General features: G+C 45.0%; 1 protein-coding gene across 2 annotated transcripts in view; it reads left to right on the forward strand.

Moving 5' to 3' along the window:
* fryl (furry homolog, like) overlaps window positions 1-27,513 on the forward strand; it is a 57,512-nt gene that overhangs the window by 24,830 nt on the left and 5,169 nt on the right. The window contains exons 13-58 of one of the 2 annotated variants that reach the window (XM_071539072.1): window positions 345-389; window positions 1,648-1,751; window positions 1,901-2,009; window positions 2,123-2,209; window positions 2,303-2,474; window positions 2,587-2,719; window positions 2,826-2,933; window positions 3,056-3,293; window positions 3,461-3,640; window positions 3,786-3,872; window positions 3,965-4,233; window positions 6,392-6,608; window positions 6,990-7,114; window positions 7,602-7,659; window positions 7,753-7,844; window positions 7,979-8,151; window positions 8,318-8,478; window positions 8,579-8,689; window positions 8,819-8,973; window positions 9,085-9,184; window positions 9,337-9,505; window positions 10,291-10,559; window positions 10,672-10,812; window positions 10,916-11,084; window positions 11,214-11,298; window positions 12,287-12,399; window positions 12,490-12,640; window positions 12,727-12,830; window positions 13,023-13,205; window positions 13,889-14,090; window positions 14,429-14,550; window positions 14,650-14,837; window positions 15,363-15,457; window positions 15,585-16,192; window positions 16,539-16,807; window positions 16,949-17,089; window positions 17,845-18,045; window positions 18,148-18,309; window positions 18,428-18,538; window positions 18,674-18,850; window positions 19,903-20,103; window positions 21,712-21,912; window positions 23,920-24,287; window positions 25,912-26,119; window positions 26,248-26,397; window positions 26,646-26,744. In XM_071539072.1, coding sequence (XP_071395173.1) covers window positions 345-389; window positions 1,648-1,751; window positions 1,901-2,009; window positions 2,123-2,209; window positions 2,303-2,474; window positions 2,587-2,719; window positions 2,826-2,933; window positions 3,056-3,293; window positions 3,461-3,640; window positions 3,786-3,872; window positions 3,965-4,233; window positions 6,392-6,608; window positions 6,990-7,114; window positions 7,602-7,659; window positions 7,753-7,844; window positions 7,979-8,151; window positions 8,318-8,478; window positions 8,579-8,689; window positions 8,819-8,973; window positions 9,085-9,184; window positions 9,337-9,505; window positions 10,291-10,559; window positions 10,672-10,812; window positions 10,916-11,084; window positions 11,214-11,298; window positions 12,287-12,399; window positions 12,490-12,640; window positions 12,727-12,830; window positions 13,023-13,205; window positions 13,889-14,090; window positions 14,429-14,550; window positions 14,650-14,837; window positions 15,363-15,457; window positions 15,585-16,192; window positions 16,539-16,807; window positions 16,949-17,089; window positions 17,845-18,045; window positions 18,148-18,309; window positions 18,428-18,538; window positions 18,674-18,850; window positions 19,903-20,103; window positions 21,712-21,912; window positions 23,920-24,287; window positions 25,912-26,119; window positions 26,248-26,397; window positions 26,646-26,744 — 7,611 coding nt within the window. The remainder of the gene's footprint in view (window positions 1-344; window positions 390-1,647; window positions 1,752-1,900; window positions 2,010-2,122; window positions 2,210-2,302; window positions 2,475-2,586; window positions 2,720-2,825; window positions 2,934-3,055; window positions 3,294-3,460; window positions 3,641-3,785; window positions 3,873-3,964; window positions 4,234-6,391; window positions 6,609-6,989; window positions 7,115-7,601; window positions 7,660-7,752; window positions 7,845-7,978; window positions 8,152-8,317; window positions 8,479-8,578; window positions 8,690-8,818; window positions 8,974-9,084; window positions 9,185-9,336; window positions 9,506-10,290; window positions 10,560-10,671; window positions 10,813-10,915; window positions 11,085-11,213; window positions 11,299-12,286; window positions 12,400-12,489; window positions 12,641-12,726; window positions 12,831-13,022; window positions 13,206-13,888; window positions 14,091-14,428; window positions 14,551-14,649; window positions 14,838-15,362; window positions 15,458-15,584; window positions 16,193-16,538; window positions 16,808-16,948; window positions 17,090-17,844; window positions 18,046-18,147; window positions 18,310-18,427; window positions 18,539-18,673; window positions 18,851-19,902; window positions 20,104-21,711; window positions 21,913-23,919; window positions 24,288-25,911; window positions 26,120-26,247; window positions 26,398-26,645; window positions 26,745-27,513) is intronic. The other variant, XM_071539073.1, reaches the window with a different exon arrangement.

Raw genomic sequence — 27,513 nt, forward strand, 5'->3', positions numbered from 1 at the left:
TGCACATTTAACATTTTAGAATATTTTACTCATTGTATGTTGAAATATATAATTCCATATTGGTTATAGTATATTATTGATGCACTTTTACATAACTTTCCTAACATGCTACTGATAAAATCCACAATTTGCATCTCATACATTGCATTTCATTGCAATAAGGTACTGATGATTCACTTGGTGTCATATTGACAAGGGTTAGGCTACTTTGGACTGCTCTTGTCATGTTTGTGTTTTCTATTATGTTTTGTCTCTTTTAGTCTATAACTTGCATGTTTCCCTCCCCAACCCTACACTCCGTGTCTCCTGTCGTTTGATCTCTCTCTCACATTCACTCGCTCCAGATGCCGTCTAACAACAGCATCCGCAAGCAGATTGAGACGCTGCAGGTGAGTTTGTCTGGTGTCAGTGACCTGCCCCCCTCCTTCACAAAGGTCACCTGACCAGGAAGCAGGGGAGTACAGCAGTTTGGCTAATAGGGCAGTGTGTTGTTTGGAGGCGTATTGTCCTCTTTAATGACAATGAGGTTTAAGTGTCGCCCTACAAAAGGAGAATGGAGGAACATGTACTAGTTGTAGCTTACCTCCAGGTGCGATGTTGCCTTGTGCTTTGTTGTTCAGCTGCTTTGTCTTTATCAGCATCAGTGGTGAATGGCTTTGCTGTCTTGTATGTAGTTGCAAGTAGAGCACAGTGCTGTTTGTGTTAATAGAGTGGACTTTGACATTCTTGTGAGCAGACACACACATACACCTTTATTGGAGGTTAGAGAAGATCATCAGCACATGAGAAGGTTCATTGATTTGTCCATCAAGGAATTTGGTGTTTTTGCAGTCTATTCTGGCAGCAGTGTGTGTTTGTTTTTCTGTCTGAATTGGTAATAGGCTGGCTGCAGCCACACCCTGTTCTCTTCTTAAGTTTTCTTAAGCGGTCTGGCATCTTTGCATTCACATTCCCAGCCGATAAGAAGGAGGGTTACAACAGTAACCTTGAAAGAATCCTTTGTATCATGCCTGTTTGGAGTGTACACTATGTTTGTTGGTGTCCAGTGGGCTACCTATCTCTCTGATTGCACTGTTGAGTCGCAGACTGAAAGTTCACGTGATACAGTTGCAATACAAATATAACGGGGCTGCTGGAACATGGTCTGCAATCCAGCATTGCACAGTATCTTAAACTATTTGCTTTTTTATTCCAAAAGGTGACTTGTATCGTACTCGTATATAATGTACTTTATTGACCCTGGAGGGAAATTCTCTTCCTGCTCTCCCCAGAGCACAGGGTCAGCTACAGGGTCGGGCTTCCGGTTGAAGAGCTCCATACGCACTATGGCACCCTACTGCCCATAAAATAGTATTGCATTTTATTAGAGTTTTGCTGTTGACTAAATCAGAACGTTTCAGTACACTTAAACAGCCCATACATAGACTTTCTATGTGTATAAATCTATCAATGACTCTTTATAAATCCCTCTTACACAAGGCTGAAAACTAGTTAATTATATCAGTTTCTACATGCGGCTGCCCGCAGTTTTAATGTGTCACATCTGACTCCAGACAACAGCAGCCTGATCTCTATAACCTCACGGTGGGTAATGGAATTGTAATAATGAAATTGTGTGGCTCTTAATATTCCCTTTTTGATCCACAGAACAAAGATCCCAAAATGTCCCGTGTGGCGCTGGAGTCGCTCTACAGACTGCTATGGGTCTACATTATCAGGATCAAGTGTGAGAGCAATACTGTCACACAGAGGTCAGTCTCAGGGCCTGCTGCTCGCTGTGCCCCACACTACACACACATAATCAAACCCTCTGCTGTCTGACACAAAGTTATTTAAATGAGGGGCCTTTGTTGTTGAGTATTGAACATGTTAGACAAAGTTCCCTTTTTTCTCCTCCTAGCCGACTGCTCAGCATCGTTTCAGCACTTTTCCCCAAAGGCTCCCGCAGTGTGGTGCCCAGGGACACGCCCCTCAACATCTTTGTCAAGATCATCCAGTTCATAGCTCAGGTAGGATTTGACCGTGAATTGATGTATGTGGATTATACAGCTGAGCTAAAACTAGGGATGTGTCATATAGTAGCTGTGTCAGTGATTTCTGGCATGTTTGTTTGCTCCCACAGGAAAGACTGGACTTTGCTATGAAGGAGATTATCTATGACCTCCTGTGCGTGGGCAAATCTCACAAAACCTTCACCATCAATCCAGAGGTAAAAGTATAGATCAGTTTTGTTCAAGCGCCTCTGCATTCTCTGTCCTCCCCCTCCATATCTCTTATCCTCTCCCACTTTCTGTCCTGGTAGAGGATGAATATCGGTCTGCGGGCCTTCCTGGTGATTGCTGACAGCCTACAGCAGAAGGATGGGGAGCCTCCTATGCCTACCACAGGGGTCATCATGCCCTCTGGCAACACCCTGCGTGTCAAAAAGATCTTCCTCAACACCACCCTCACTGATGAAGAGGCCAAGGTCATAGGTAGGTGTGACGCCTCTGGCAGAGCATGTCAGGATGGGACATTTCAGGATCTGTACTGTGTAATATTTTTCACTGTAATGTGCGTGTAATGACTGTGTCGGGGGGTTTTCAGGCATGTCACTATACTACCCTCAAGTGAGAAAGGCCTTAGATAACATCCTGCGCCACCTGGACAAGGAAGTGGGCCGCTCTATGAGCATGACCAATGTACAGATGTCCAACAAGGAGCCCGAGGACATGATCACGTAAGTAGCCACAAACTGGATCCAGGCTATTACTCCTGTGTTCCTGTTCATGCCTGTGTGTGTCTGCCCTGTTGCAGGTTCTCATGAGCTGTTTGTTGTGTTACAGTGGAGAGAGGAAGCCGAAGATTGATCTTTTCCGTACATGTGTGGCAGCCATCCCTAGACTGATCCCAGATGGCATGAGCAGACAAGACCTAATAGAGCTTCTGGCTAAGTAATCCACCATTCCTGACCCTACTCTAGACATGTCACTACACAGTTTAACTCTTAAAAGTGTTCAGCCCTCCACACATTCTTTGATCTTTTTCTCCCTGTTTGCTCCCTCCTCTCCCCTAGGCTGACCATCCACATGGATGAGGAGCTACGTGGCCTCGCCTTCACCACCCTGCAGGCCTTGATGGTGGATTTCCCAGAGTGGCGCGAGGACGTGCTCTCAGGCTTCGTCTACTTCATTGTGCGAGAGGTGACGGACGTCCACCCCACACTGTTGGACAACGCTGTCAAGATGCTGCTGCAGCTCATCAGCCAATGGAGGCAGGCAGTGCAGAGCAGCAATAAGAGCCACGAGGCACAGGTTGGTCAAGGAAATCTCAGCTGTGCAAAACTCTGGGGTAGTTGTTTTCTTGTGTTTTGTGCATCCATGTACTCTTTGTGTTCATGGCTTTTTATTTGTTATGTTACAGTCCTGTATCAAGTGCACTCAGGTTCTGAGTGATTTTAAGTTTAACTTCTTTATTGCAGCAGGGCCCAGGTAGTGGTCCGTCTCTGTCCCTGGAGCGTACTCCTCTGTTGGGTGTGCTGCATGTGGTGGAGGGCCTGGCGCTGGTGGTGCTTTGTAGCTGTCGCCCTGCCACACGCAGGCTGGCTGTCAACGTCCTCAAGGAGGTCCGTGCCCTGCACACTGCACTGGGACTTGCAAAGGTAAATATACTAGCATCAAACCACAGTGCATGGTTTTGATGTGACAGACGTCATGAAGAATATCAGTCTTTTTTTATTGCAACAGGTACTCCTCTCTCTGTCCCTTTCTTCATTATTTCTTTCTCTCTTCTGCACACTCTTTCAGGGGGATGAGGAATTGGCCATTGATGTGATGGATAGATTAAGTGCATTAGTGTTGGAGAGCTTCATTCATCTCACAGGAGCTGACCAGGTAAAAGTGCCTTTTGACTTTTATTACACATTCATAAAACATGCACACCTACTCTGAGACTCAACCTTGTCTCACTCTGCTCTCCCCTATAGACCAACCTACTGTACTGTCCCAGTGGGATTGATCTTCAGACGTTGGCAGAGTGGAGCTCATCTCCCATCAGCCACCAGTTTGACGTGGTGAGCCCCTCGCACATCTGGGTGTTTGCCCATGTTACGCAAGGCCAGGATCCCTGGGTCATCAGCCTGTCCAGCTACCTGCGGCAGGAGCACCTGCCCAAGCACTGCCCCACTGCCCTCAACTATGCCTGGATGTTTGCCTACACCCGCCTGCAGCTACTGTCTCCACAAGTTGACATCAAGTAAGTTTCCTCAGGCCTTTCTGTGTGTGTGTGTGTGTGCGTGTGTGTGTGTCTGTCTGCCTGTATGTGTGCCACTCTGTCTGTCTGTGTTTGTGTGTGTGTTTCTGTCCTTGTGTGTGTTTGTAGTCTGCCTTTCTGAGAGGCTCAGGTGATGATGACACTAGAAATGTTTCTGCAGGGTTGGTGCCATTATGTGCAGAGATGGTGGATTGAAGAATTTGCACCAGATAAACTTTGGAAAACATTAGCATGAGGCTGTTGAAACTCATTACACGGATGCAAAAGGGCAAAATCATGTTTGGTACTCATTTAGTAGTCTTGTTCCAGAAGATTATACTAAATATTTGCATGATTTGGAAGTTTGTCTGCTTCATATTTTCTTTCGGTTGTTGAAACACTAAGCTAAGCCTGCTGAGTGGATGTGTGAAATGTAGCCAAGAGTGCAACCTGCATGTCCTTTAGAAGTAGGCATACTGACCAGTCAAGTCATACAGCTCTTCATCCCAAGCATGTCTCAAAGGACTTTCTTGTGATGGACCAGTGAAATGGTGTTTACCTGAAATGACTGTGGTTGCAGTCCACTGCCTGGAGTGACATCATCCTATTTGTGAATGTACCCACACACTTTAATACCATCATTTTGTGGATGATGTGATCTTACCAGTAGTGGTGGTCTGAATGACCTGAATTTTATATCATCGTATTTCTTTAAATTAACATAACGTCTTATATTAGTGTAGTTGTTTACCTTGCCCTAGGGTTTTAACAGTGCAGCTACTTTAACAATTGTTAATGTAAGGGCAGGTATCACAATTAAGTACACTGACCTTTTTCATTTGGACACTCATGTACACTTTTGGATAAAATCGAAACAAAGAAATGTACAATATTCGTACTCGCACACGTTCTGTCTTCAGGTGGTAAAATAGGTTGCTGACGGTGACAGTCGTGCAACAAAGCCTACAGATTATAGTATCCTGCTCAATGTCTGACTTTATAACCAATCCATGTCCACACAATAGAGAATGCCCCCAGTCAGTGGGAGTTAAGTTAAAAGGGAAGAAAAAGAAAATGAGTGGTGGTAGCATGCACATGTATTGTCCTTATCTGGGGCAGGTGCTGGACATAACAGAAGTCCAATTAACAGGTGAAGAACAGTCCGAACATTGCAAGGCTCCATTTTTAAATTTTTTTAATGCACCAGAGAAGTGACGTTTTGAGCACCGTGACTCATCATCAGACAACAACAAAACATGAAAGAAAATCAACTGGACGAGAAGTTACTTATAACAATGCCCACTCATGTAGATGGTTTATAGTCTCTTGCTCCACTCTTAACAAATTGCTATAGAATTTCATTTGGAGGAATAAATATCATAAAAAATAGTATAAAATGGCAGTGTGCCTGGATCAATCCACATAAGTATGCAATTGCAAAGTGAATTAACTTTCATACAAAATTCCTCATCAGTGTTTGTCTTGTAATGGTGTAACTTCAAAATTTGTAACATTTGTAATACTGTAGCTTCTGTACCATGGAGCATGAACCGATGGAACAGGTATTTTGTAAGTGTACTTGCAGTTAAGTGCTCTGAACAAATGGGACAGAATCGGGTAATGTGTGATCCCTTCCCTTGTCTTCATGTGTGATGCCCATCTTTGTCCTGTCAGCTAGTCTGAACGGCATCCCAACCAGATGGAAAACGTTAAGACTGGAACAGTCTTGTAGTCTGTCCAAGTCTTTATATAAACAAACGCACATGGGTGCTACTCAAAAAACAGCCCTACCCACGTGTTTTAAGCAATTTTGTGACAAATGACACACTGCTTGACATCAAGTGAACGTAAATACATAGTAATATATAGAAAGTAAATACACAAAGCCTTCCTGGCTCATCCGGTTGAAACAGTATGGGCAAATCTATAACTTTGCACAGATTTCATAATTTCTATCTGTATACCGCCCACAACTAATTACCATGTGTCAAATATGCTTGACTATGAACGTTGTCAGGAACCAAGTTACTTTGCTTGTCTCATAGTGGTTTTTTCATACCCTTTTAATATGAGTTTACTACCATAAATGACTACATTAGACTGGTCAAGCTTTGGATGGCATGTCATTAACCTCTTCCCTCTCCTGAATGCCCATCTGCAGTAGCCCCATAAATGCCAAGAAGGTGAACAGTCTGAGCAGCAGCAGCGACTCCTACATCGGTCTCTGGAGGAACTACCTGATTCTCTGCTGCAGCTCCGCCTCCTCCTCCACCTCTTCCTCCTCCTCCTCATCCTCCACCTCGGGCTCCGTCCGCTGCTCCCCGCCTGAGACGCTGGCGTCCACGCCGGACAGCGGCTGCTACAGTTATGATTCAAAGGTCAGGAGCAACCCTACAGACTACAATCTGTGCAGGGTTCCTACACAGCTCTGGGAAGTCTTGAAATGTATAGGAAAAAAATGGTAATTTCCAGGTCTTGAAAGGTGTGGAAATTGCATAAAAAGTATGGAAAGATATTGTTCAATCCCAATATACGTCCGTCTATTTTGTGTGCTTGTAGACTCGTAACCGCATAGGAACTCTGCCTATGTCCTCTATGGCATTCTTTAACCATATAGTAGCAAATAATAATGCAATGCAAAACCCTTAAACTTCAGGTCGAGTTGAGGCAATGCTTAAATTCATTTTTAGAATGCTTGAATTCATTTTTACAATTTTTACATTTCAGCAGTGACGTTGGTCTTCTGTTTGTGTTAACAGATTGTTGGCACTCCGTCCCCCTCCTCCCTGTTTAAACACGTTGTCCCGATGATGCGCTCTGAGAGCATGGACATCACAGAGTCTCTTGTCTTGGGGCTTGGCAGGACCAACCCCGTGGCCTTCAGGTAAACAACACACTTGCCATGATCTTGGGCAAAAAGAAATGGGTAGGGGATGGCTAGATATACCCTAATATAAGAAATTGTATAAATCTTTGAGTCATTTACATGTGTGAAAGGTGTCTGCTGTCTAAACATCTTGAGATATCTTGAGCTATAATAACAATACATTTTATTTGTATAGCACTTTTGAAGGTACTCAAAGATGCTTCACACCAAAAAACTGTCAAAAGAATTACGATTGAATAACATTAAACACATAACAAAAGCAGAAAGATAAAATGACTCATAGCAATATAGAAACAACAGTGAAAAATCAGCTGAAAAGAAAAAAAAATGCACAGGTGAGTTTTGAGAGCTTTTCTGGAGGTGGGTAGTGAAGGAGACAGGTTGCTTGTTCCTAACAGCTGAGGACAGGAGGTTGGAGTCAGCTGATCTGAGCCTATTGCAGGGTGCATGACGGGTATATAACATTCCTTTTCTTGTCCTCCAGAGAGTTGATAGAGGAGCTGAACCCCATCATAAAAGAAGCTCTAGAGAGAAGACCTGAAGTGAGTGCAGCTCATTGATAACTCAGAATCTGTATTCACTGTTCTATGTTTAGCAAAGGACTTGCCTTCAAAGCCACTATCTTCTGTTTGCAGAACATGAAGCGACGCAGGCGTCGTGACATCCTCAGGGTCCAGCTGGTCCGGATATTTGAGCTGCTGGCCGATGCTGGTGTCATCAGTCAGATGTATGTGGAAAGTGAAAACCAGACCAAATCTGGCCAAAAACATTTTTGTTAGGCCTGAACTTGCCCTTTTATCAATCTGGTTTAAAAACGCTAGGATACTGTTCTTACCCTTTTCTTTATTGGTATAAATACAGAGCCAGCGGAGGATTAGATGGGGAGAGCCACTCTCTGAACAGCACACTGCTGGAGTACGTTGATCTCACCAGGCAGTTGCTTGAGGCTGAAAACGACAAGGACTCTGACACACTCAAGGACATCCGCTGCCACTTCAGTGCACTCGTGGCCAATATCATTCAGAATGTCCCAGGTATCTCTCTGACTCACTCACTCACTCATTCATAGATGCATGCCCGTACACCCTTATTCATACAAGATGTGCTTGAGTGTATATTTTTGTTTCATTTAACCAGTCCTGTCAATTAAGAACAAATGTTTTTTACAATGAGTGTCTCATGTGTATGTGTTTTGTTCAGTGCACCAGAGGAGGACCATCTTCCCCCAGCAGTCTCTGAGACACAGTCTGTTCATGCTGTTCAGCCACTGGGCCGGACCCTTCAGCATCATGTTCACCCCCCTGGACCGCTACAGCGACAGAAATATGCAGATCAACCGCCATCAGTACTGTGCACTCAAGGTACATATAAACACATATAAAGATAATATAGACGCTGAGATGTGTTCTGTGCATACAATGTAGTCATTACTTGCCGATAACTGCTTTGTTAATCTTCCAGGCCATGTCTGCAGTGTTGTGTTGTGGCCCAGTAGCTGATAATGTCGGCCTCTCCTCCGATGGCTACCTCTACAAGTGGCTGGACAACATCCTGGACTCTCAGGACAGGAAGGTAAGAGAAACCCCACAGTCTCACCCTACCACAATTATCACTCTGTGTTTGCCATCACTTAAAATGCCATACTCAGAATTGATATTGACTGTTCAAAAAGTGAAGCCCTTGCTCTGTGGTCTCCTCCAGGTTCACCAGCTGGGCTGTGAGGCGGTGATGCTGCTGCTGGAGCTGAATCCGGACCAGAGCAACCTCATGTTCTGGGCCGTGGACCGCTGCTACACCGGTTCACGCCGCGTGGCTGCTGGCTGCTTCAGGGCCATCGCCAATGTCTTTCACAACAGGTACTACACATTCCCTGCTTGAACTGGTTCTCCTTATTGTGTGTTTGTTGGTGTCTTTGGACCCAGCTAATTCTGATTCAAATACTGCCTGTGTGTGATATTTTCTTTCAGGGATTACCAGTTTGACACTGTGGTGCTGCTGAACCTGATCCTGTTCAAGGCGGCTGATTCTTCCAGGGATATCTACGAGGTGGCCATGCAGCTGCTACAGGTCAGAATTGCTTTCTCGAATTCATATACAAAGTTCACTCACACATCTACACACGACACTGGTACACAAATCTGTGGGTACTGGATGGTTTTGACATTGGTTCTAGTCTCATTCAGATATATTACTTTTGTTGTTTTTCTTTGTCAACCCAGATCTTGGAACCCAAGCTCTTCCGTTACGCCCACAAGCTGGAGATCCAGCGGACAGATGGGATCTTGACGCCTCCCTCACCGCTGCCACACCTCTACTCTGTGTCCTACTACCAACTGTCTGAGGAGCTTGCAAGGACTTACCCAGAGCTCACTCTGCCCATCTTCTCAGGTTTGCTATGTTACAGTTACACCCTACTGTCTGGGCAGCAGGGTGGTGCAATGTGTAGAATCTGTCCTTGAACTGGAAAGTCTCAGGTTCACTCGTATGTGACAGCAATTATCTGCCCTTTATGTGTGAGAGCAGGACACTGAGGCCCAGATTCACAAGGTTTGTGCAGGGAAGAGCACGTGCTATATCATCCAGTGACCAAAAATGACCAGAAAGCCATTCTATTCACTGACAGTGTGCAAAAGTAGAAAGTGTGCCTTATAGCGCTAATCAAAAAATGCACCTCTCATGGTCATGCATATGTAAAACGTGAAATTATTTTGCCCTTGTAACATTTATTTGTGGGCAAAGCCATGCAAATCAAGATTGCACCCAATTAACTAACACTTTGCAACAACTACTCGCCCAAATTATTGTAGCACATAAGATCATTTGAAAGGTGGCATAAACACTTTTGGCACAAAGTTTGGCCATTCAGAATTGCTGATGCAGTTATCATTGCCAGCAACTCAGGCAAGCAAAAGAGAGGTTATTCCATCCTAGAATCTCAAATCAGATCCGAGAACGCTCCAAATATAACGGGGCTTTAGGGTGCAAGGGTGCCTGCCTTGGTGGATTAGTCTTAAAGCTGCAGAAGTATGCAACATGCACTTGCAAATCGTGGTGAAGGCGGCTAATTGCTTGTGCATACTGTTAACATAAAGTCTTAAAGTCAAAGCTTTTTTAAACTGTAAAAGCTAGGAGTCAGCTGTCTTCCGCTCTGACTGTCTCTGTCGTCACTGCAGAGGTGAGCCAGCGTATCCAGACAGCGCACCCTGGTGGTCGCCAAGTAATGCTGCACTACCTCCTGCCTTGGATGAACAATGTGGAGCTGGTGGACTTCAAGCCATCAGCACGGCGACCAGAAGAGTCTGGTGGCGGCGAGGATGAGGAGGACGCACACGACCGGGAGATGATGATGGTCAACAGCCGCCGTTGGCTCCGTGGAGAGGGCTGGGGCTCCCCTCACGCCACGACCATGGTGCTCAACAACCTCATGTTCATGACCGCTAAGGTGGGACAGCTGATGGACCATGCACACTCTAACTTAATCACATTTACATGAACAACACTGTCAGTGTTAATTGAGATCAGTGATTAATCACCAAATCATTGTGTTCTTATAGTACGGAGATGAGTTTGCTTGGTCAGAGATAGAGAATGTATGGACCACATTAGCAGACAGCTGGCCAAAGAACCTCAAAATCATCCTGCACTTCCTCATCAGCATGTCAGGAGTCAACAGCGACCCCAGCCTCCTGCCCTATGTAAGTTGCAGCATATTTACAACCTGCAATGTCATTTCCCAATGTGAAGTATCGACTGCTTGTTCCTCATGTTGATGACTGTGTGTTACTTGTTTGTCCTCAGGTGAAGCGAGTGGTGGTTTACTTGGGCAGAGATAAGACTATGCAGCTGCTGGAGGAGTTGATGTGTGAGCTAGAGTTGACTGATCCTGTTAGCTCAGCTGTCACTCACATGGACAACCCTCCCTATTACCGCATCACCTCCAGTTACAAGATCCCCTCAGTCACCTCAGGTTAATGAGCAGTCTAATTGCATAATTCACGGTCAGCCCATGTTGCCAATAACCCGTGTGTTGTCATTTCTAGATGGTCAATGTTGTGTGTGTGTGTGTGTGTGTGTGTGTGTGTGTGTGCTCTCTCAGGAACAACCTCCAGCAGCAATACCATGGTGCCAGGAAATGATGGTCATCATGACAGCAAGGTCAAAGACTCTAACATGGAGGACAGGTGAGAGCTCAAATACAGTGTCCTTCTTCTTGTGTCAAACACAAAAACAAAGTACTGAAAGGGGAATTAAGTAATCTATGACCTTTAGTGGCCTCTATTGGCAACAAGTAGGAATTGCAACAACATTGACAGGTCTTTGGCCCAGCTCACACGTCCTGTCCCCTACAATTACAGAAGTCTATTATTGACACAAACAATAGTCACATTTTCATACTAGAAGCAAGTGAACTAGCTAATTAGAGCAGAGATCCAATAGAAACATCTAGTGAAGAGGTAAAAAAATACTGTAATCATACTGTTTTTTCTGGCTTGAGAACAATGATTATTAGCCTTCACAGCTGAAATGTATTGTGACACTAGCACCGTCCTCCAATGTTGAGCAGGTGAAAAAGCAATTGGGTTGGAAGGAGGAGTTTGGAGTGTCTTGAAACCAGGTAGCTTTTGTTCCAAAATAAAGTGCGGTCATGAAAGTGAGTTTTGAAGTACAGGAATCTGTACTTATTGTACCTTTAGCCCATGGACAAACTCCTTTTTGGAGCATCCTGCATCATATAGTTTTCTACCTCACCTCATCATGTTTGTCTGTTAGCTTTCATAAATTAATGCTGTTCACTGTTGCAGACAGTATTTCAGTGTTTAAGTATGACTTGGTCTTACCTTGCAGCTCCCATTTACTGAAATACAGTGGAAAAAGTGATCTTAAAGGATCTTCTGTTTGTCTGTTGTAACTCCTTTTATAGGTAAATTTAAGCCACTGATAATTGGAACACAGGTGTTTGATTTTGTCACAAGGAGAATTCATACAGATGAAAAATTTAGGCTCTTAAGCATGTTTTTAGATACAGTTTAGAGGCACTGAGAGCTAAGACACTTTTTATTCAAAATATCTGCCAAGGAAATTGATGGATCTAAAGTTGTCTGCTTTTGGGGATGGGCAAAGAACTCTATACTGGCACTGTCCTTTAATACAAGCATGTGTACTCTGCAGTTACACCCACCTGGACATCTACAGTGGTCTGAACAGTAACCTGAACCGCCAGCACCATCGTCTGGAATCTCGCTACAGCAGCAGCTCTGGAGGCTCCTATGAGGAGGAGAAGAGTAGGAGCTAAATCTTTTTCTATAAAGTCATCTATTCCCCACTTTACTGTAATGAGAAATGTTGCAACATTCCTGTTCTCTCTTCATCAGGTGACTCCATGCCGCTTTATGCGAACTGGCGTTTGAAGGTGATGGATCACAACCGGCCAGAGCCTCTCCCCTTCCCTCCTACAGGGGGCTGCTGGTCTCCTCTGGTGGACTACCTGCCAGAAACCAATGCCCCTGCTGTACCGCTCCACAGGTAAACCAGACACCACCTTTACTCTCCCTCTGTACAACGTACTATAGTGTTCTTTTGTAACTGGTCCCCCCTTTTCTGTTTTTCAGATGTAACATTGCTGTCATCCTATTGACAGACCTCATTGTGGATCATGGGGTCAAAGTGGAGTGGAGCGCCTACCTGCACCTCTTGCTGCATGCCATTTTTATAGGTAACTCACTTCCCAACTTTTCGATTTTGTCCACTACCAATTAAGTTAATTTAAAAAATGCACTAGAAAAAAAGTCATAGGATAATATATGCACTAGATGAGTGAGTTCAACTGACCTCTTCAACTCCATTACACCTCTACCTGTAGAAATCATATTGTCTGATCTCTCCCCAATTGTGTGTCTTCCTCCAGGGTTTGATCACCAGCACCCTGAGGTCTACGAACACTGCAAACGCCTACTGCTTCACCTACTGGTTGTCCAGGGAGCAAACAGCAGCGTCCAGTCCCTGGCTATGGTGCTCCTACGCAACAGAGAGTACAATGACCCCAGGGTCCTGACTGTGAAGCCTGTAGCTCAGGAGTTGAATCTCACAGGTCAGTTCTGCTTTGCAGCTCCGTAACAGAGATAAAGAGAAAGGGGCAGTAGTGAGTAGGAACACTGTTGTTACACTGTAAGACTCTGTTTCACGCCCATTTGTCGGCAAGCATCTGCCCTGCTGAAGTTTCCTTGAGCACGATACTGAATTGCTACCAGCTCCAGGGCTTCTCTCTTGTAGGTGACCCTGCACCCTGACCTCCTTCTGAAGGGAGGGCAAGCAAAAGAGAATTTTCATGAAGATCAATAAAGTATCATGCATATGCCATCCTGTTTTGTATTTGTATTGCCAGAAAAGATCACTTGGTGGCAGCAGAGATCCAGCCCTGCACTGGCAGGTTTCCCTTTCATAGAATGTTGCATTGTATTTTTATTTTATTTTATTTAACTTTTTTATATTATTTAACTTTTATTTCTCCCACTTTCTAGACTCTCCAAAAGGCAGTAATTGTATATCAAACCAGCAGGTTCATAGGCCAAACCTATTTAAATCTTGACTGAACAAACCAAAGACAGCTCTATATTAAATCTGCCAGATACTTCATTATCAGTTTAAATTCGCCAAGAGAGACCAGCTTTTTCAGTTTTAAATCATTTTGTTTCATGATGAGCGAGCAATTCCTTGATATACTTACTCAGCTTGCCATCCAGTCTGATATGTTTTGGTCCATTGTTCATATAGGAGTGCAGGAGTTTTTGCCAGAGTATCAGCCATCACCCATGACAGACTCAGGCCTCAGCTCCAGCTCCACCTCATCCAGTATCAGTCTGGGAGCAGGAGCAACTGCTCTGTCCCACCTCTCCCCCACACTCCTCAACGAGGTTGATGTCACTGCCGAGCAGGACGAGAAGGTCAAAGCCCTCATTGAATTTGTCACCTCAAGGTGAGAAGACCATACTTCACTAACATTTCCTTTACCTACTTACTAACTAATTTACTTTGTCTGGTATGTGGTTCATTGTGTACCAGTAATACATCATCAGTCTTGTACCATGACTCCATTTCTCATCCCATTCATGTATTTGCTTTCATGCTTCCAGCAATGTTTGAGAGGATTGGGTATTTTCACATTGCATGGGTTTGAGTTTGGGGTTGTGTGCTAATACATATTGGTTCTCTTTGCCTGGTGTGATAACATGAACATATTGTGAGGTGTGGTTTCATGACATGATATTTGTGACAATTCCCTATGCCTGATGTTTGTTTGCTCTTGCCTTGTAGAAAGCGTGGTCCACTATGGAACCATGAGGATGTGTCTCCCAAGAACCCCAATATCAAGAGTGCTGACCAGCTTAGTGTTTTCCTCAGACATGTAGTGACTGTCTTCAAACAGTCCCAGGCAGGTCGGTACAGTTCATAGTTGCTTGTTACCAATATTTATTGGTTTGAGCTTATGGATTTGCATGGGTATTGAACGTATATGTCTCTGTTCATCCCCTCAGGGTTCCAGTTAGAGTCGTTGCTGAGTGAAGTAGCCCTACAGACGGCTCTTTCTTGCTCTTCTCGTCACTACGCTGGCCGCTCCTTCCAGATTTTCAGGGCGCTCAAACAACCACTGACCGCTGCCACGCTGTCGGACGTTCTCTCTCGGCTGGTAGAGACTGTAGGAGACCCAGGAGAGGAGGCTCAGGTCAGAACATGACAAAACTTGAATGTTCCTGTTCTTTATTATTCTTGTCATATTACACTGAACACTGGTGGCGAATGATTAAGATGCAGAGATTCCTTTATATTCATTCAGGTCTGTTGGAAATACAAAGAGGAAAAACGTCTAGAAATATTTAAATACAATGAAAATTAATCATCTGGTCCTATCCCAAAAATGACAATTACAATTGTCACATTTGCTCATATGTCATGATATAAATATCAAAATAAAAGCCCATCTGAAACTGCAACAACTACTAGAACTGAGCCTGGAATGAGCCTCTGTCTCAGATCAAAAATTATTCACACTCCGAATCTACAAAAGACTTTACAGGATGCACAGTTAATAAATAAGTACAGAGATTTAAAAGTTGTTTGAGCAAGAACTTGCTGCTTATCTGACCCGTGTTTGTGTTAAACAATTGCTGTGTAATTCAAAGAGACCTCAAGCATCCAGGGCCATCAGTCACTGTCTGATAGGCTGACTTCTGTTGTCATCTCTCCTCAGGGCTTTGTTATTGAACTACTGCTGACATTGGAGTCAGGTATTGACACACTAGCAGACACAGTCAAAAACTATGACCTCCTCACTGCCTTGGCACAGTAAGTCTTCCTACTGGTAACCTCTTAATTCTCTTAAAACCGTTGACACATTTACCTTCTATCACATACTGTCTGATACATGTATTAAACCTGTTACTTACCAAAATTTTTGTTATTTTTATTACAGGACCTCTACCCATGATCACCTGTTGGGGGCGAAGTTCGCTGCCAATAGGAAAAGTACAGGCCAGCTGAACCTGAACAGTGGTGGTCTGTTCCATTATGTGCATGGTCATGCCCGCAGCAACTCACTCCGTGCCAGCCTGATGGGTGAACGAAAAGCAGACCGACGAAGGAGCAACACCCTGGACATTGCTGACCGACTTGGAGGTAGCCATGGGAACCTGGCACGCACGCGGAGCTTGTCGTCACTGCGGGAGAGTGGGGGAGGGGGTCCGGGAGGGGAGGCCATCCCGCCCGTGGACCCCGCAAACCTGATGGCCACGGTGTTCTGGATCGCAGCGTCGCTGCTTGAGTCGGACTATGAGTTTGAGTATCTGCTAGCCCTGCGGTTACTCAACAAGCTGCTGGGCCAGCTGCCTCTGGAGCGAGCAGACAGCAGAGAACGTCTGGAGAGGGTCCAGGCCAAGCTGAAGTGGTACAGCTTCCCTGGCCTTCTGCAACTCTTCCTGAAGGGCTTCACCTCTGTCTCCACCCAAGAGCTCACCATCCACCTGCTCAGCAAGCTCATCAGCGTGTCCAGACATACACTGGTCGACCCGTCACAGGTGGCAGGTAAGAGCGTAGGGCACAGAATATTAACATGCACGCCGCTAGCTTGATCATTCTTTGAATTAATTCTTTGAAGGACTGTTCACTGCTTTGATTTTGGAAAAAGTCAGAAACTTTGAAATCGACACTGTATAGTAACACTGATACAAGCACAATTGCACACCAACTCTCTGCATTGCATTGATGCTCAGTTAAAAGCTTATCACTATCCTCTACAGATGTGTACTCAAAATGACTGTCATCACTGAACAATGATTTCCTGTATTTTTTTTTAACATGATTTGGTATAGATAATAATAATAATGTGACGCTTTCTTATATTGGTATTCTTCCTGGGGCTTGTCTGCAGGTTTCCCTTTGAACATCCTGTGCCTCCTACCACACCTCATCCAGCACTTTGACAGCCCTACTCCTTTCTGTAAGGAGACGGCTGATAAGATAGCCAAGGTATGTGCAGAGGAGAAGTCGGCCACGCTCTCCAACCTGGCCCACATGATGAGCCTGTACAGCACACACAGCTACTCCCGCGACTGCACCAACTGGATCAACGTGGTCTGTCGCTACCTCCACGATGCCTTTGCCGAGATCACCTTCAACCTGGTCACTTACTTGGCTGAGGTAAGCAGCAGCAGCAATATCAGGTCTGCGCCATGAAGATCAGACTTGTATTGCATAATATTGCTGTTGGTCAACAAAGTATATTCTACATTTGATAAGATAAAATCAATATTGACCGACTGTCTATCCCTTGCCTCTCAGTTGCTGGAAAAGGGCCTTCCCAGCATGCAGCAGTCCTTGCTGCAGATCATCCACAGTCTGCTGAGTCACATTGACCTATCAGCAGCTCCTGTTAAACAGTTCAACCTGGAGATCATGAAGATCATTGGCAAATATGTTCAGGTGAGTCTTCACCCCCCCTCCATTTGGTTCAACAGCAGCACCTCTGACCTACTGACAGCCCCCCACGCTGGAGTGAATAGAAGAGGCACAGTAATAATTCTTTCCATGACAGGAAGTATTTTACTGTATATGTATTACTTGTCTCTCTTCATAGTAGGGTGGATCATGGTGGATGGATGTACATGTGTGAATGCAGGAATGGGTGAAAGAGTGATGTATGTGAGAATAAGAGAATAACATGTCTAACAGGGTCAAGGTTTACAGGCCTTTTGGATACGGCCACAGCTCTTTATGGGAGCCTTTTAGCAGCCCAAGGCGCTCCATGCTTCTCTGTCACAGCTGCATCTGACAGCCGTTCTACCCCATACTGCCTTAGGCTACTTCTTTACTCACTTACCATCACCCACGCCAGTGTAACCCTTTGTAGGAGTGCATTGTGTATGTATGTTTGTGCGCATGTGCCTTAGTGTGCACTGTGAGTAGTCTTTGTGTGGAGTTCTTTTAAGGTTCCCTGAAAGTGACATAATTCTACTGTAGTATAGACCGTATACACTGTAATATAGACATTTTGATACTGTATGCAATACAGCATCCAGATGGCCTTATAGACACAGTCTCTAGCTGGTGTGGGTAGTGGATGCTTTGGCTGTCTGAGGGAAAACGTGTCCACTCGTACTTGTAAATTATTCAAAAACACCTACACAGCTTATTATTTCACAATAGAACCACTGTATTTGTGTGTTTGTGTTTTACAGAGCCCATACTGGAAGGAGGCCCAGAACATTCTGAAGTTGGTGGTGTCTCGCTCGGCCAGCCTTGTTGTTCCAGATGAGGTGCAGCGCTCCTACAGTGTGGAGTCGTCCGGCTCTCCAGAAATTGCCTTTACACGCATATTCAATAACTCTTCCAAGGAGCTGCCTGGCAAGACCCTGGACTTCCACTTTGACATCTCAGAGGTCAGCATCTCTCCTTCTGCATCTTCTCCCTCTCCGCCTTTTCCTCAGTGCACTTGCTTATGCCATTTTTTCTCCTAAGCTCTGTAATATTTGACTCCACAGACACCCATCATAGGGCACAAGTACGGTGACCAGCGTAGTGCAGCGGGGCGGAATGGGAAGCCGCAGGTGATCGCTGTAACCAGGAGTACCTCCTCCACATCATCTGGTTCCAACTCCAACGGCCTGGTGCCGGTCAGCTGGAAGAGGCCTCAGCTCTCTCAGGTATCTACTCAAACTCTGACACAGCGTCAGGCGCTGTGTCCCCGTCTAACCAGATTTTGAGGGCAGCAATGACTAGGGGTGAAAGTTTGCTCATCTTGTTTACGTTTTCTTGTTGCAGAGAAGAACCAGAGAGAAGCTGATGAATGTCCTGTCGTTATGTGGTCCGGAGTCTGGTATTCCCAAAAACCCATCTGTAAGACTCCTCTCCTACTCTAAAGCCTCTGACAAGGTCTCTGTAAATTCACTGTTAAGAACATATCTGGAGTATAACTTTTGTTGCATATTTGTTCCTTTTTTATGGCTATACAATGAGTGTGTTTTACTATTTGGCAACAAAGAATCTCCCTTCTCCCTGTATGTGCAGGTGGTATTCTCATCCAATGAGGATCTGGACTCTGGGGACCAGCAGACCAGCCTAATACCCACAGTGGAAGAGGTGGTTAGGGAGGAGGATGTGCAGGGAGAAGATGCAGGCAGCGAGCAGCAGTTCGGCGTCTTCAAGGACTTTGACTTCCTAGATGTGGAGCTGGAGGATGCTGAGGTGAGACTTCAGGTTTTCAGGTGGAGACACTCTTTCACAAGTGTCCATTTCACTTACGGTGTATGTGCTTTTATACACTGACACACATACAACAGGGTTCCTACACAAGTCTGGAGCTGTATGGAAAAGTAATTTCCAGGTCTTTAAAAGATAGGAAATGACACAAAAAACGAAAAGTATGGAATAGTAATGACCCCCTGTCATCCTACATGTTATGATACTTGCTGTTGTCAGGCATCTGTATGGAGTAGCTAATAGCGGGTGGACAATATGAATATTAGCAGAAATCATTTTGAAACAAATTTTCAAATCCAGTCAAGAAATTAAGGAAGAAGTCTGGAATTTTGAAATCCAAGCTGTGTAGGAACCCTGATGCAAGCACAGTTGCACACAGACTTCATTTTTTCTCTCCAACACATTGATGCTCAGGTCAATGTCATCACAGATCACTATAATGTCTTGTTTTGGTGTATGTCGTTTAACTGTTTAGTATCTCATTTGTCTGAGTGTTGTAGTTAAAAAATGTCTCAATGTTCTCTAACTGTCCTTAGTCTTCTAACCCACTTATTCCTTCTCTTCTCTTGCCACAAGGAGTTGCAGGTAAGTCTTTGGGCAAGTCAGCTTCTTAGGGCTGCCATTCTCTCCAGCGCCCTGTTGTCCATCTGGTGATTTTTGCCAATCTTTTAAAATCATCTGTGTTGTCAGCGAGTCAAGTGATGATACAGTATATTGCGCTTTGATTAGAAACCATGGCTTCTGTTGTCAATCCTTCACTAGTTGTTTTTTGTTATTTTTTATTTTTTAAACTTTTCATCCCTTACCATCTAAAATCTTCATGTTATAAAATGGTAAATGAGGGGGGGAATCATTTCACCCACTCGTGCACATCACTGTTTGTAGTCTGTGGTTTTTTGTGTTTGTTTTTTTAAGTTGTGGATGTGTATGTTTGTCTTCTGCTTTGTTTCCCTGTACTGTTGCAAGACCTGCCCTGCACCTTACCGTTGTGTGTGTGTTTGCTGTGTCTGACTGCTATTTACTTGGCTGTCCTGCAGGGGGAGAGCATGGACAACTTCAACTGGGGCGTGCGACGTCGCTCCCTGGACAGCATGGACAAAGGGGACACGCCATCTCTGCAGGAGTGCCAGTACACTGGCAGCACGCCTAGCCTCAACCTCACCAACCAGGAGGACACGGATGAGTCGTCTGAGGAGGAGGTACTGAGCGCTAGCCAGATTCTCACCCGCTCTGGCCTTGTAAGTCTGACTCTAATCAGGATGCCCCCTCCCACCCCCCATGCCGCCACCACCACGCTCCTCACACAGCCTGCTGGCATGGTGTGTGTGTGCGCACGCTGAGTTGAACCTACTGCCAGTATGGGCAGGGGCTAGACGCTTGCTTCCTCGCTGGTGGTAGACGCCCCCCTTCAACCTCAGTCTTAGACCCACTACCTCTCACTGCTAAATAAATGCTGCTGTTGTTTTTTTTGTTTTTTTTCTTCCAATAGGTAAGTAGAGTGTAGGACAATTTAAGTAAATTGGTTCATTACATTGATTTAAGGCATATCATTGTTTATTCATAGGCTTATTAAAAAGATCATGAACAAAATTTGATTTTCACAATTGAATAAAATGTCACAGATCTAACTGAGGTATAAAGTTGAGGACAAGACTCAGAATAAGAGCATGTTCCTTTGTGGGCTTGATCAAGGTTGTTGTTTTTTTTGTTTTTTTTAATTCCCAATTCTCTGGCTGCTTGTCTCTAACTCCTCTTTGCTTTGCTCTGCATTGCAAGTAAGCTCTTATCCCAAATGTCAATAATAATGCTATTAAAGTAAGAGCTTCACCTCAGTCTAATGAGGATGTTTTCTTTTTTCTTACATTTTCTCTTCCTCTTGCTCTTGGTGGTGCACTGTGAGAGAATGAGCTTTTGCCTTTAGTGAACTTTTGCCCCCTGAAAACCTCTTTACAGTCATCCAGTATTACACTGTAACAGTATAACAATGAGCATGCAGCATTTTTACTTGATTTAGACATATGCCTTGGAAAAAAGGATAATTGATTGATATAAGTTATTGACTATAGCATGAATTTACTTTTTGCCTGAAACAATTTAAAATGCTACACCAATTGAATGCTAGACTAAAAAGACTAAACATGGCCTGAATTTTCAACTATTGTACTTCATAGAAAAATATCAGTAAGAAGAATATTTTCTTCAACCACCTATAGTAAACCGATAATGGGCAGCACCAGCTAGGGCTGTTACTTAATCAATGTTTGTAATTATTTTGAACCTCCTGACAGAGTATAGATTGGATGAAGGAAAAGTGAATTAAATATTGTAATAACTCTGTTTCCTTCATTAAGCTTAGCCCCACTTTGGTGGGATTTTCTCTGTATGATAACAGACATGCAGTGGACAGGATGGCCAAGTGGTTCTAAACCAATCCACTGCACTGTTATGATAAATCATGAGAGCACAATGCATAATGAAATATAAATCCCAACAAACCATTGATAAAGCATCTTGGTCCCCACAGTAAGACAGCATAGATTTTCAACATTTACAGGAGTATGTAACACAGTGCATTAAGGTTTAGTGAAGGACCTATTTGGCATGGCAGCAGACGCTGCTCTGCTTGCATCCTATCATTTTTAACTGAGAATTGAAGAAAAAAAAAAGTTTCCTAATAAAAGTTTTGTTCAAACTCAATTTTGAGGGAGTGACAGCCCTAGCCCTTAGTTTACTTTCAGCAATGGTTTGTATCAAACCAGATGGCCAGATACTATCATCTGTTTTCTGTCTATCCAATGTCTCACCAGAGGAGCTAACCAATCTATGCTTGTTTTTCTCCCCTCCAGCTGAACAGTGACTCTGCTACAGATGATGCGACATCCAACCATGTGGATTCTCTGCAGCAGTCCCAGGAGTCATCCAGCAGCGCCCTCACTGAGGAGGCAGCTGTCCTGCCCTCTCTTCCCTCCCTGCCCTCCCTTCCTCGACTGGATAGCCCCATTCTGGAGATGGCCCACTCAGACAGCACCAGCAGCCAGCTGCCTGAGGTGCGATCAATTGGGAGCAGCAATAAACTGTGGTGCTCGGGTGCTTTCTAGCTTGCCTTTTCCTTTCCTTTAAACTTTTATCTGCCTTTGCTGTACTTCATTGCTCATCTGTCATTTAGGCAGAGGGTCAGCTGGGAGCGCGTTGGGTGGGGTCAAGGTGCTGGCTCTGGCCTCGAGTCAGAGCATTGTGGGCTGCTTTTTCTGTCTCATTCCACTTCTGTCTGCTTTGTAGCTCTGCTCTGGGTGTGTGTGCTGAGTGCTAGCTCTTACTCCCTTAATAGTTGTTTGGTGGGGCTTGCTTGTGTGATTCGGGGAGAGATCAAGGTGAAAAACCAAACACTCACCTCAGGTCAGCTGTCACTGCTCACCTCCATTAACACAGAACCTGACCATTCCAACTAAATCTCCAATTTAATACTTTGGACACCAGCTCCTTTATCTTCGGCAGACGCATGTGTGAGTATAAGTCCTTTACAATTGGTGTTAACTTTTAAAGTGCAATTAAGTTACACTAGAATACACCAATGGTGCTCTGGCCAATTAAAGAAGCCATGTCATCAGCCAATTAATTTGCTACCATATTAACATGTCACAGCTTGTCTTTTGATGAACTAACAGCTTTGCCATCTACTGCTACTGACATTTATCACTTGTACTAACCGTGGTGTATATATTATGTTCTCCTGGTCTGCGTTTATACCTTACAGTGTGGGAACTGCAGAATGCAACACCATGGCCCGTTCTTTTACCTCACCTGTATACCATGATGCTCATACATACATGATGTTGGGGGTTGTGTGAATGAATTTTAGAGAGGGTGTCCCTACCCCTCAGTGACCGTGCCCTGTGCTCTTCACTATACGAAGAACTGAATGGAACTTCCTACGAGCTCGATCTAGCCGATGGTCTCAATATCAGCCCAAGGACATCTCCTCCATCACAGCCCCAGCTCTTAGTGTAATGAGCCCTAGATAAAACCATCAATACTCTTACTCATTCCCTCCAGGATGGCCACGACCACTTCTAAAAGCTTTCTGTAATATAGCTGCTGCCTCTGTGACGTACTGGCTGCCTGCCACACTCAGCTTTCCTAATGCATTAGACTCTTAAATAAAAAAAAAGGCAGGAAGAAAAAAAACAAGTTCTTTCAATTAGACCGTCTCTCTGTGTCATCACCCTACATGCCCCTCCCACCATGTACGTGCTTTACATGAACATGGTCACTTTACATGATGGAATTTACCTAGTGTTTCCCGTGTCTGAGTCATACACTGTAACCGGTTTGGTACTGATGTAATCAAATATACGTGTATTATCTTCAGTTGGGGGTTATGAAACTGTAACTTTGTGTAATTTCCCTCGGTGCAGGCCTACTTTTGATGGCTGCTGGGCGATGTCTTTCCTAAGTCACTATTACAGAATCCGTCTTTTGAGCATTGTGCATAGTTATCCAGTGCAAGTCATAAATCAGCAGTTTTTTGTCCATACAGATTGAACTGCGTCAGAGCACATACTTCCCATTAATCTGCTGTCCTGTTGGCTCTCACTGCCTGTCGTTTCACCGTGATGTCCGTGTTTTATTAGCGTTCAGGTCACACCCATAATGGCACCTCAGTGATAGAGTGATATTGGTCTCCTATCTATTGATTTCGTTTTTTTTTCTGTACTCAAGACACTAGCGTATGAAGTGACGTCAAGAGCCATCTCCAAGGAAGTGAACATTGTGAAAAATGCTGACTTAAGATTCCCTCTTGTATAATTCAAGATAATATTGAATTGCTTAATTAGTAGAGGCTATAACAGTCCTAATTCGGGCTCTGGTAAAGGTGAAGATGTCAATCCCTGTGTCCCACGTTGGCGTTTAGAGCAGCTGTTGTCATAGGAACTAAGTGATCCCACTGCTCTAATAACTCTGAGAGTTCAAAATGGTTATTATATTGTGTAATGTTCATGTGGCATCATCTGCCAAGCTGCTCCTGAGCGCCCCCTCCTGGCTGTGTATTACAGGATGCCGTGAGCATGACGGCAGCGGACGAACTGAGCAGTAGTGTGAGCGAGGACACGGGGTTTTGCAGCGCCCCCCCTCTGTCCTCTGACGCACCAGAGCTGTGTGACCTCCCGGACTCCCATGACCCTCAGGACCCCCAAGACGACCTGGATCCAGCCCCCCCTCCCCCTCCGGCCATAGACACCCCGCCGGGGTCCCTCTGTGAGGAGGACTCCCCGACAGCGCTGCCTCTACCCCTGTCCCTGCCTCCAGACCCAGACAGCCCCTGTGGCTCGGTGTGCGACGAAGATGTGACACTGGCCCTGAAGGAGCTAGACGAGCGCTGTAAGGAGGAGGAGGACGGGGCCGACTTCTCTGGCATGTCCAGGTAGGTGGAGCAGAACTGGCTCGCTTAAAACTTACTTCTGCTTGGAGCAAGAACACTAAGCTATATGTGACAGGGATCAGAACAGGTGCAGGTCATCTGGCCTACACCATCACTGTAGATCGTACTGCAGACATTGTAGAAAAGCTTCCTTGTATGTCCCTGACCTTTACTATTGACTGACTGATCAGCAAAATACTGCAAATGACTTTTATTGTCTAGAAGAGGGTTTTTTAAACTTTTCCAGACCTGGACCCAAATGAGAAATTTAATCTGGTCTTGGGATCCAGTTTTCTTAACACATACCGGTACTCTTGTGATGTGGGGACCCACCGAAAACGGATGTGACCCCTTTATGGTCCCAACCCATAGCTTAAGAAAGCAGGGTCTACATTCACCCATACAGCTCAGCTTACATACTTCATTTTAAATTCAAACTATTAACTGTTACATTACAATTTTCCAATTTGACTTTATCATGATACAAAGCGATATCTGCTGTGTGTGGGTGGAAAATGGTTTGGCTGTGTCTGCTTATGATGATATTTGAGTTTGTGTGGCCAGTCTGGCTTCTGTGAGATGAAGTACACTTTTTGAGTTGCTGTGATGGGTGAGTCCATCCCTGGCATGGCTCCCATGTGGGCCGATGCTGTGAAGGTGGGCCAGGCTAGGCTCCAATCTGCCGTTAAACACTCCCTCCTGAAGGTGGGCCAACTCTGGCTGGAGGACAGTTGTCGCACTCAGGGTTTTAAACTACCCTGCATAAAGATGCAATCCTAAACAAACACATACTCACTTAGCTTCTTACTGGCATACATCGGTGCACTCAAGGTCTTTCACATAGATCTGCCCTCCTTGATTGATGGGTAGTGTGAGTGGGTTGTACTCCAAGTGATTGTCTGTCTGAAAACAGCGGGATTCTACTAAATGGTTCAGTGTTGGCGTGTGTGTCAGGATTTATGTGAGTGGGAGAGAGACAGAAAGAGCAACTCAGCAGCAGTCTACCACTGTGAGGTTGGGGCCTTGCTCTTTTTTGCAGCAGCGTGTGTATGTGTCAGTGTGTGTAGATGCTAAGCTCAGATAGATCTCTCTGCAGTCCTGTGTGGGACGGGAGTGCAGTGCGCTAGTGCAGTTAGCAGTTGCAGCACAGCCGTGCTGCAGACGTTAGGGAAAGAGGGAGGCAAGGAGAGAGATAAAGGGAAAGAGAAGCGCTAGTAAATGTGAGGATGAGGACAGAGACTGTGTCCGCTACAGCGCTCGGCAGCGCAGGCTTTAGATACTTCTATTCTGTCTGCTTCTTCAGGCTCTTTGGTCCCACGGGCCTGTGAGTATCTGTGTGTGTGTGTGTGTGTGTGTGAGCGAGAGAGATATTTGCATGATGCTAAAATGCTAATAGCTCCATATGTTGTTTTTTTTTGCTAGAGCACTGCAGTAGATTAGAGTTCTCAATAGACTGCAGCAAAAACCTCTGCAGTGAAAGAGGCAGAGATAGTAAGAACAATGTGAGGTTGTTTACTTGCAGTCGGTGAGGATGAGCATGTGTGTGTTTACATTTGCCCTTCAATACAGAATGAGGGGAGTGTAGTACGTGTCAGATTGTAGCTAACTGGCCCTGTGTGTGTTTCAGTCAAGATGAAGGTGACGCAGACTGTTTCCCAGAGATCCAGGCCTCTCCGCCCCCTTCGCCCTTCCTCTCTGCCATCCTGGCAGCATTCCAGCCCGTTGCCTATGACAACGAGGAAGATGCTTGGCGTTGCCATGTCAACCAGATGTTGTCAGATACAGATGGTTCCTCCGCTGTTTACACTTTCCACGTGTTCTCCCGACTCTTTCAGGTAAATGCTATTTATATACTTTAGTTTTTGGTGGTCATGTCTGCATCCTCTGTGTTGCATCTACAACCTTGTTTACCACAGAGCATTCTTAGCAAGTTTTTTTTTTCCTTCCACCTCCTTGTTTACAGAGCATTCAGAGGAAATTTGGCTCCATTACACATTCATCTGTGCGCTTCCTCGGGGAAAAGCTGCAACGAATGGGTAATCAGTTCCTCAGCTCCCTGGAGGTCATGACCTCACGCTCCCAGTGCCCCACTGTGCTGCTGGACGCGGAGACGGTGAGGCTATTCTGCAAAGTTACCCTTGGCACTTTTAGTATAACTCCTGAAATTAGAATAGCTCTAAAGGTATAACTCTGAACAGGTACATATTCAAATTAGATTACCTGTAAATAAGCGCTGCATGTCATACATATTGCTTGATGTCTGTGTTTGTCCTACTGTAAATGTTTTTTGTGTCAAGTACTGTGTATGTATCGGGTGCTGTTGTGGGTTAATGTCTGTGGTGTCCTGTCTTGCTGTTGTAGTTGGTCTCATGTGGACTGCTGGAGACTCTGAAGTTTAGTGTGCTGGAGTTGCAGGAACACCTGGACACCTACAATGGCAAGAGGGAAGCAGCAGAGCAGGTGAGCCAGCACATCTCTCCCCCCATCCACCCTATCTGCTTTCCCATTCTCATCTGTGTACCTGCCCCGCCCCTTTCCCCCCACGGCACATTGCATCACATCCACCATGGTTCTGAACACTGCCATGCCTGCAGATTCTGTTTCCATGTCAGTATGTGTGTGTGGGGCTCTAAGGGACCGTCTCATAATGGCCTCTCGTCTCAAGATGAGCTTAGGAAGTATGTGTAAATTACCATTTATCCCTATGCTGCCATGCCACGGAAAGCAAAGCAGACATGGAGACAAAGAGCTGATGCTTTACAAGATAAATGCCCCACTCCGTCTCATGATTAGGGCAGGCATTGAATCAGTGGAGGGTATGAGTGGATTTAGCTGCCGTTAGTGTCTACATTGCTAGTGACATCCCCTGCTGAAGGGATAAAAATAACCCTCAGCGCTCCTAAATCAGTTATAGACGGCCAGGCAGGAGAAACTGGGAGGGGCAGAGGGAGGGAAGAAGGGGGAGGGGAATAAAGAGAACAGATGAGATTGCAGAGGGTTCTGGGATGCAGGGGCGCTAATTGAATGAGACAGCTACGGTCCCTAGAGGGCTTGATACTACCCCCTGCTCTAGAACAGACCTTCTTTAATTCGCTAAGTACAACAGTCTTATTAAATCTCCCCCCGACCAACCCTTATTATGTACGCACACAAACAAACATACACACGTCCTAGGGAAAAAAATAAGCATTTGTATTGCTTCTGTTATCGAACTCAGTGGATTATTCTG

This window comes from Centroberyx affinis, unplaced genomic scaffold (genome assembly GCF_046629955.1).
Source record: "Centroberyx affinis isolate AG114_WGS23_722 - 3 ecotype Tasmania unplaced genomic scaffold, CSIRO-AGI_Caff_v1 ptg003390l_1, whole genome shotgun sequence".
Lineage (NCBI taxonomy): Eukaryota > Metazoa > Chordata > Actinopteri > Beryciformes > Berycidae > Centroberyx > Centroberyx affinis.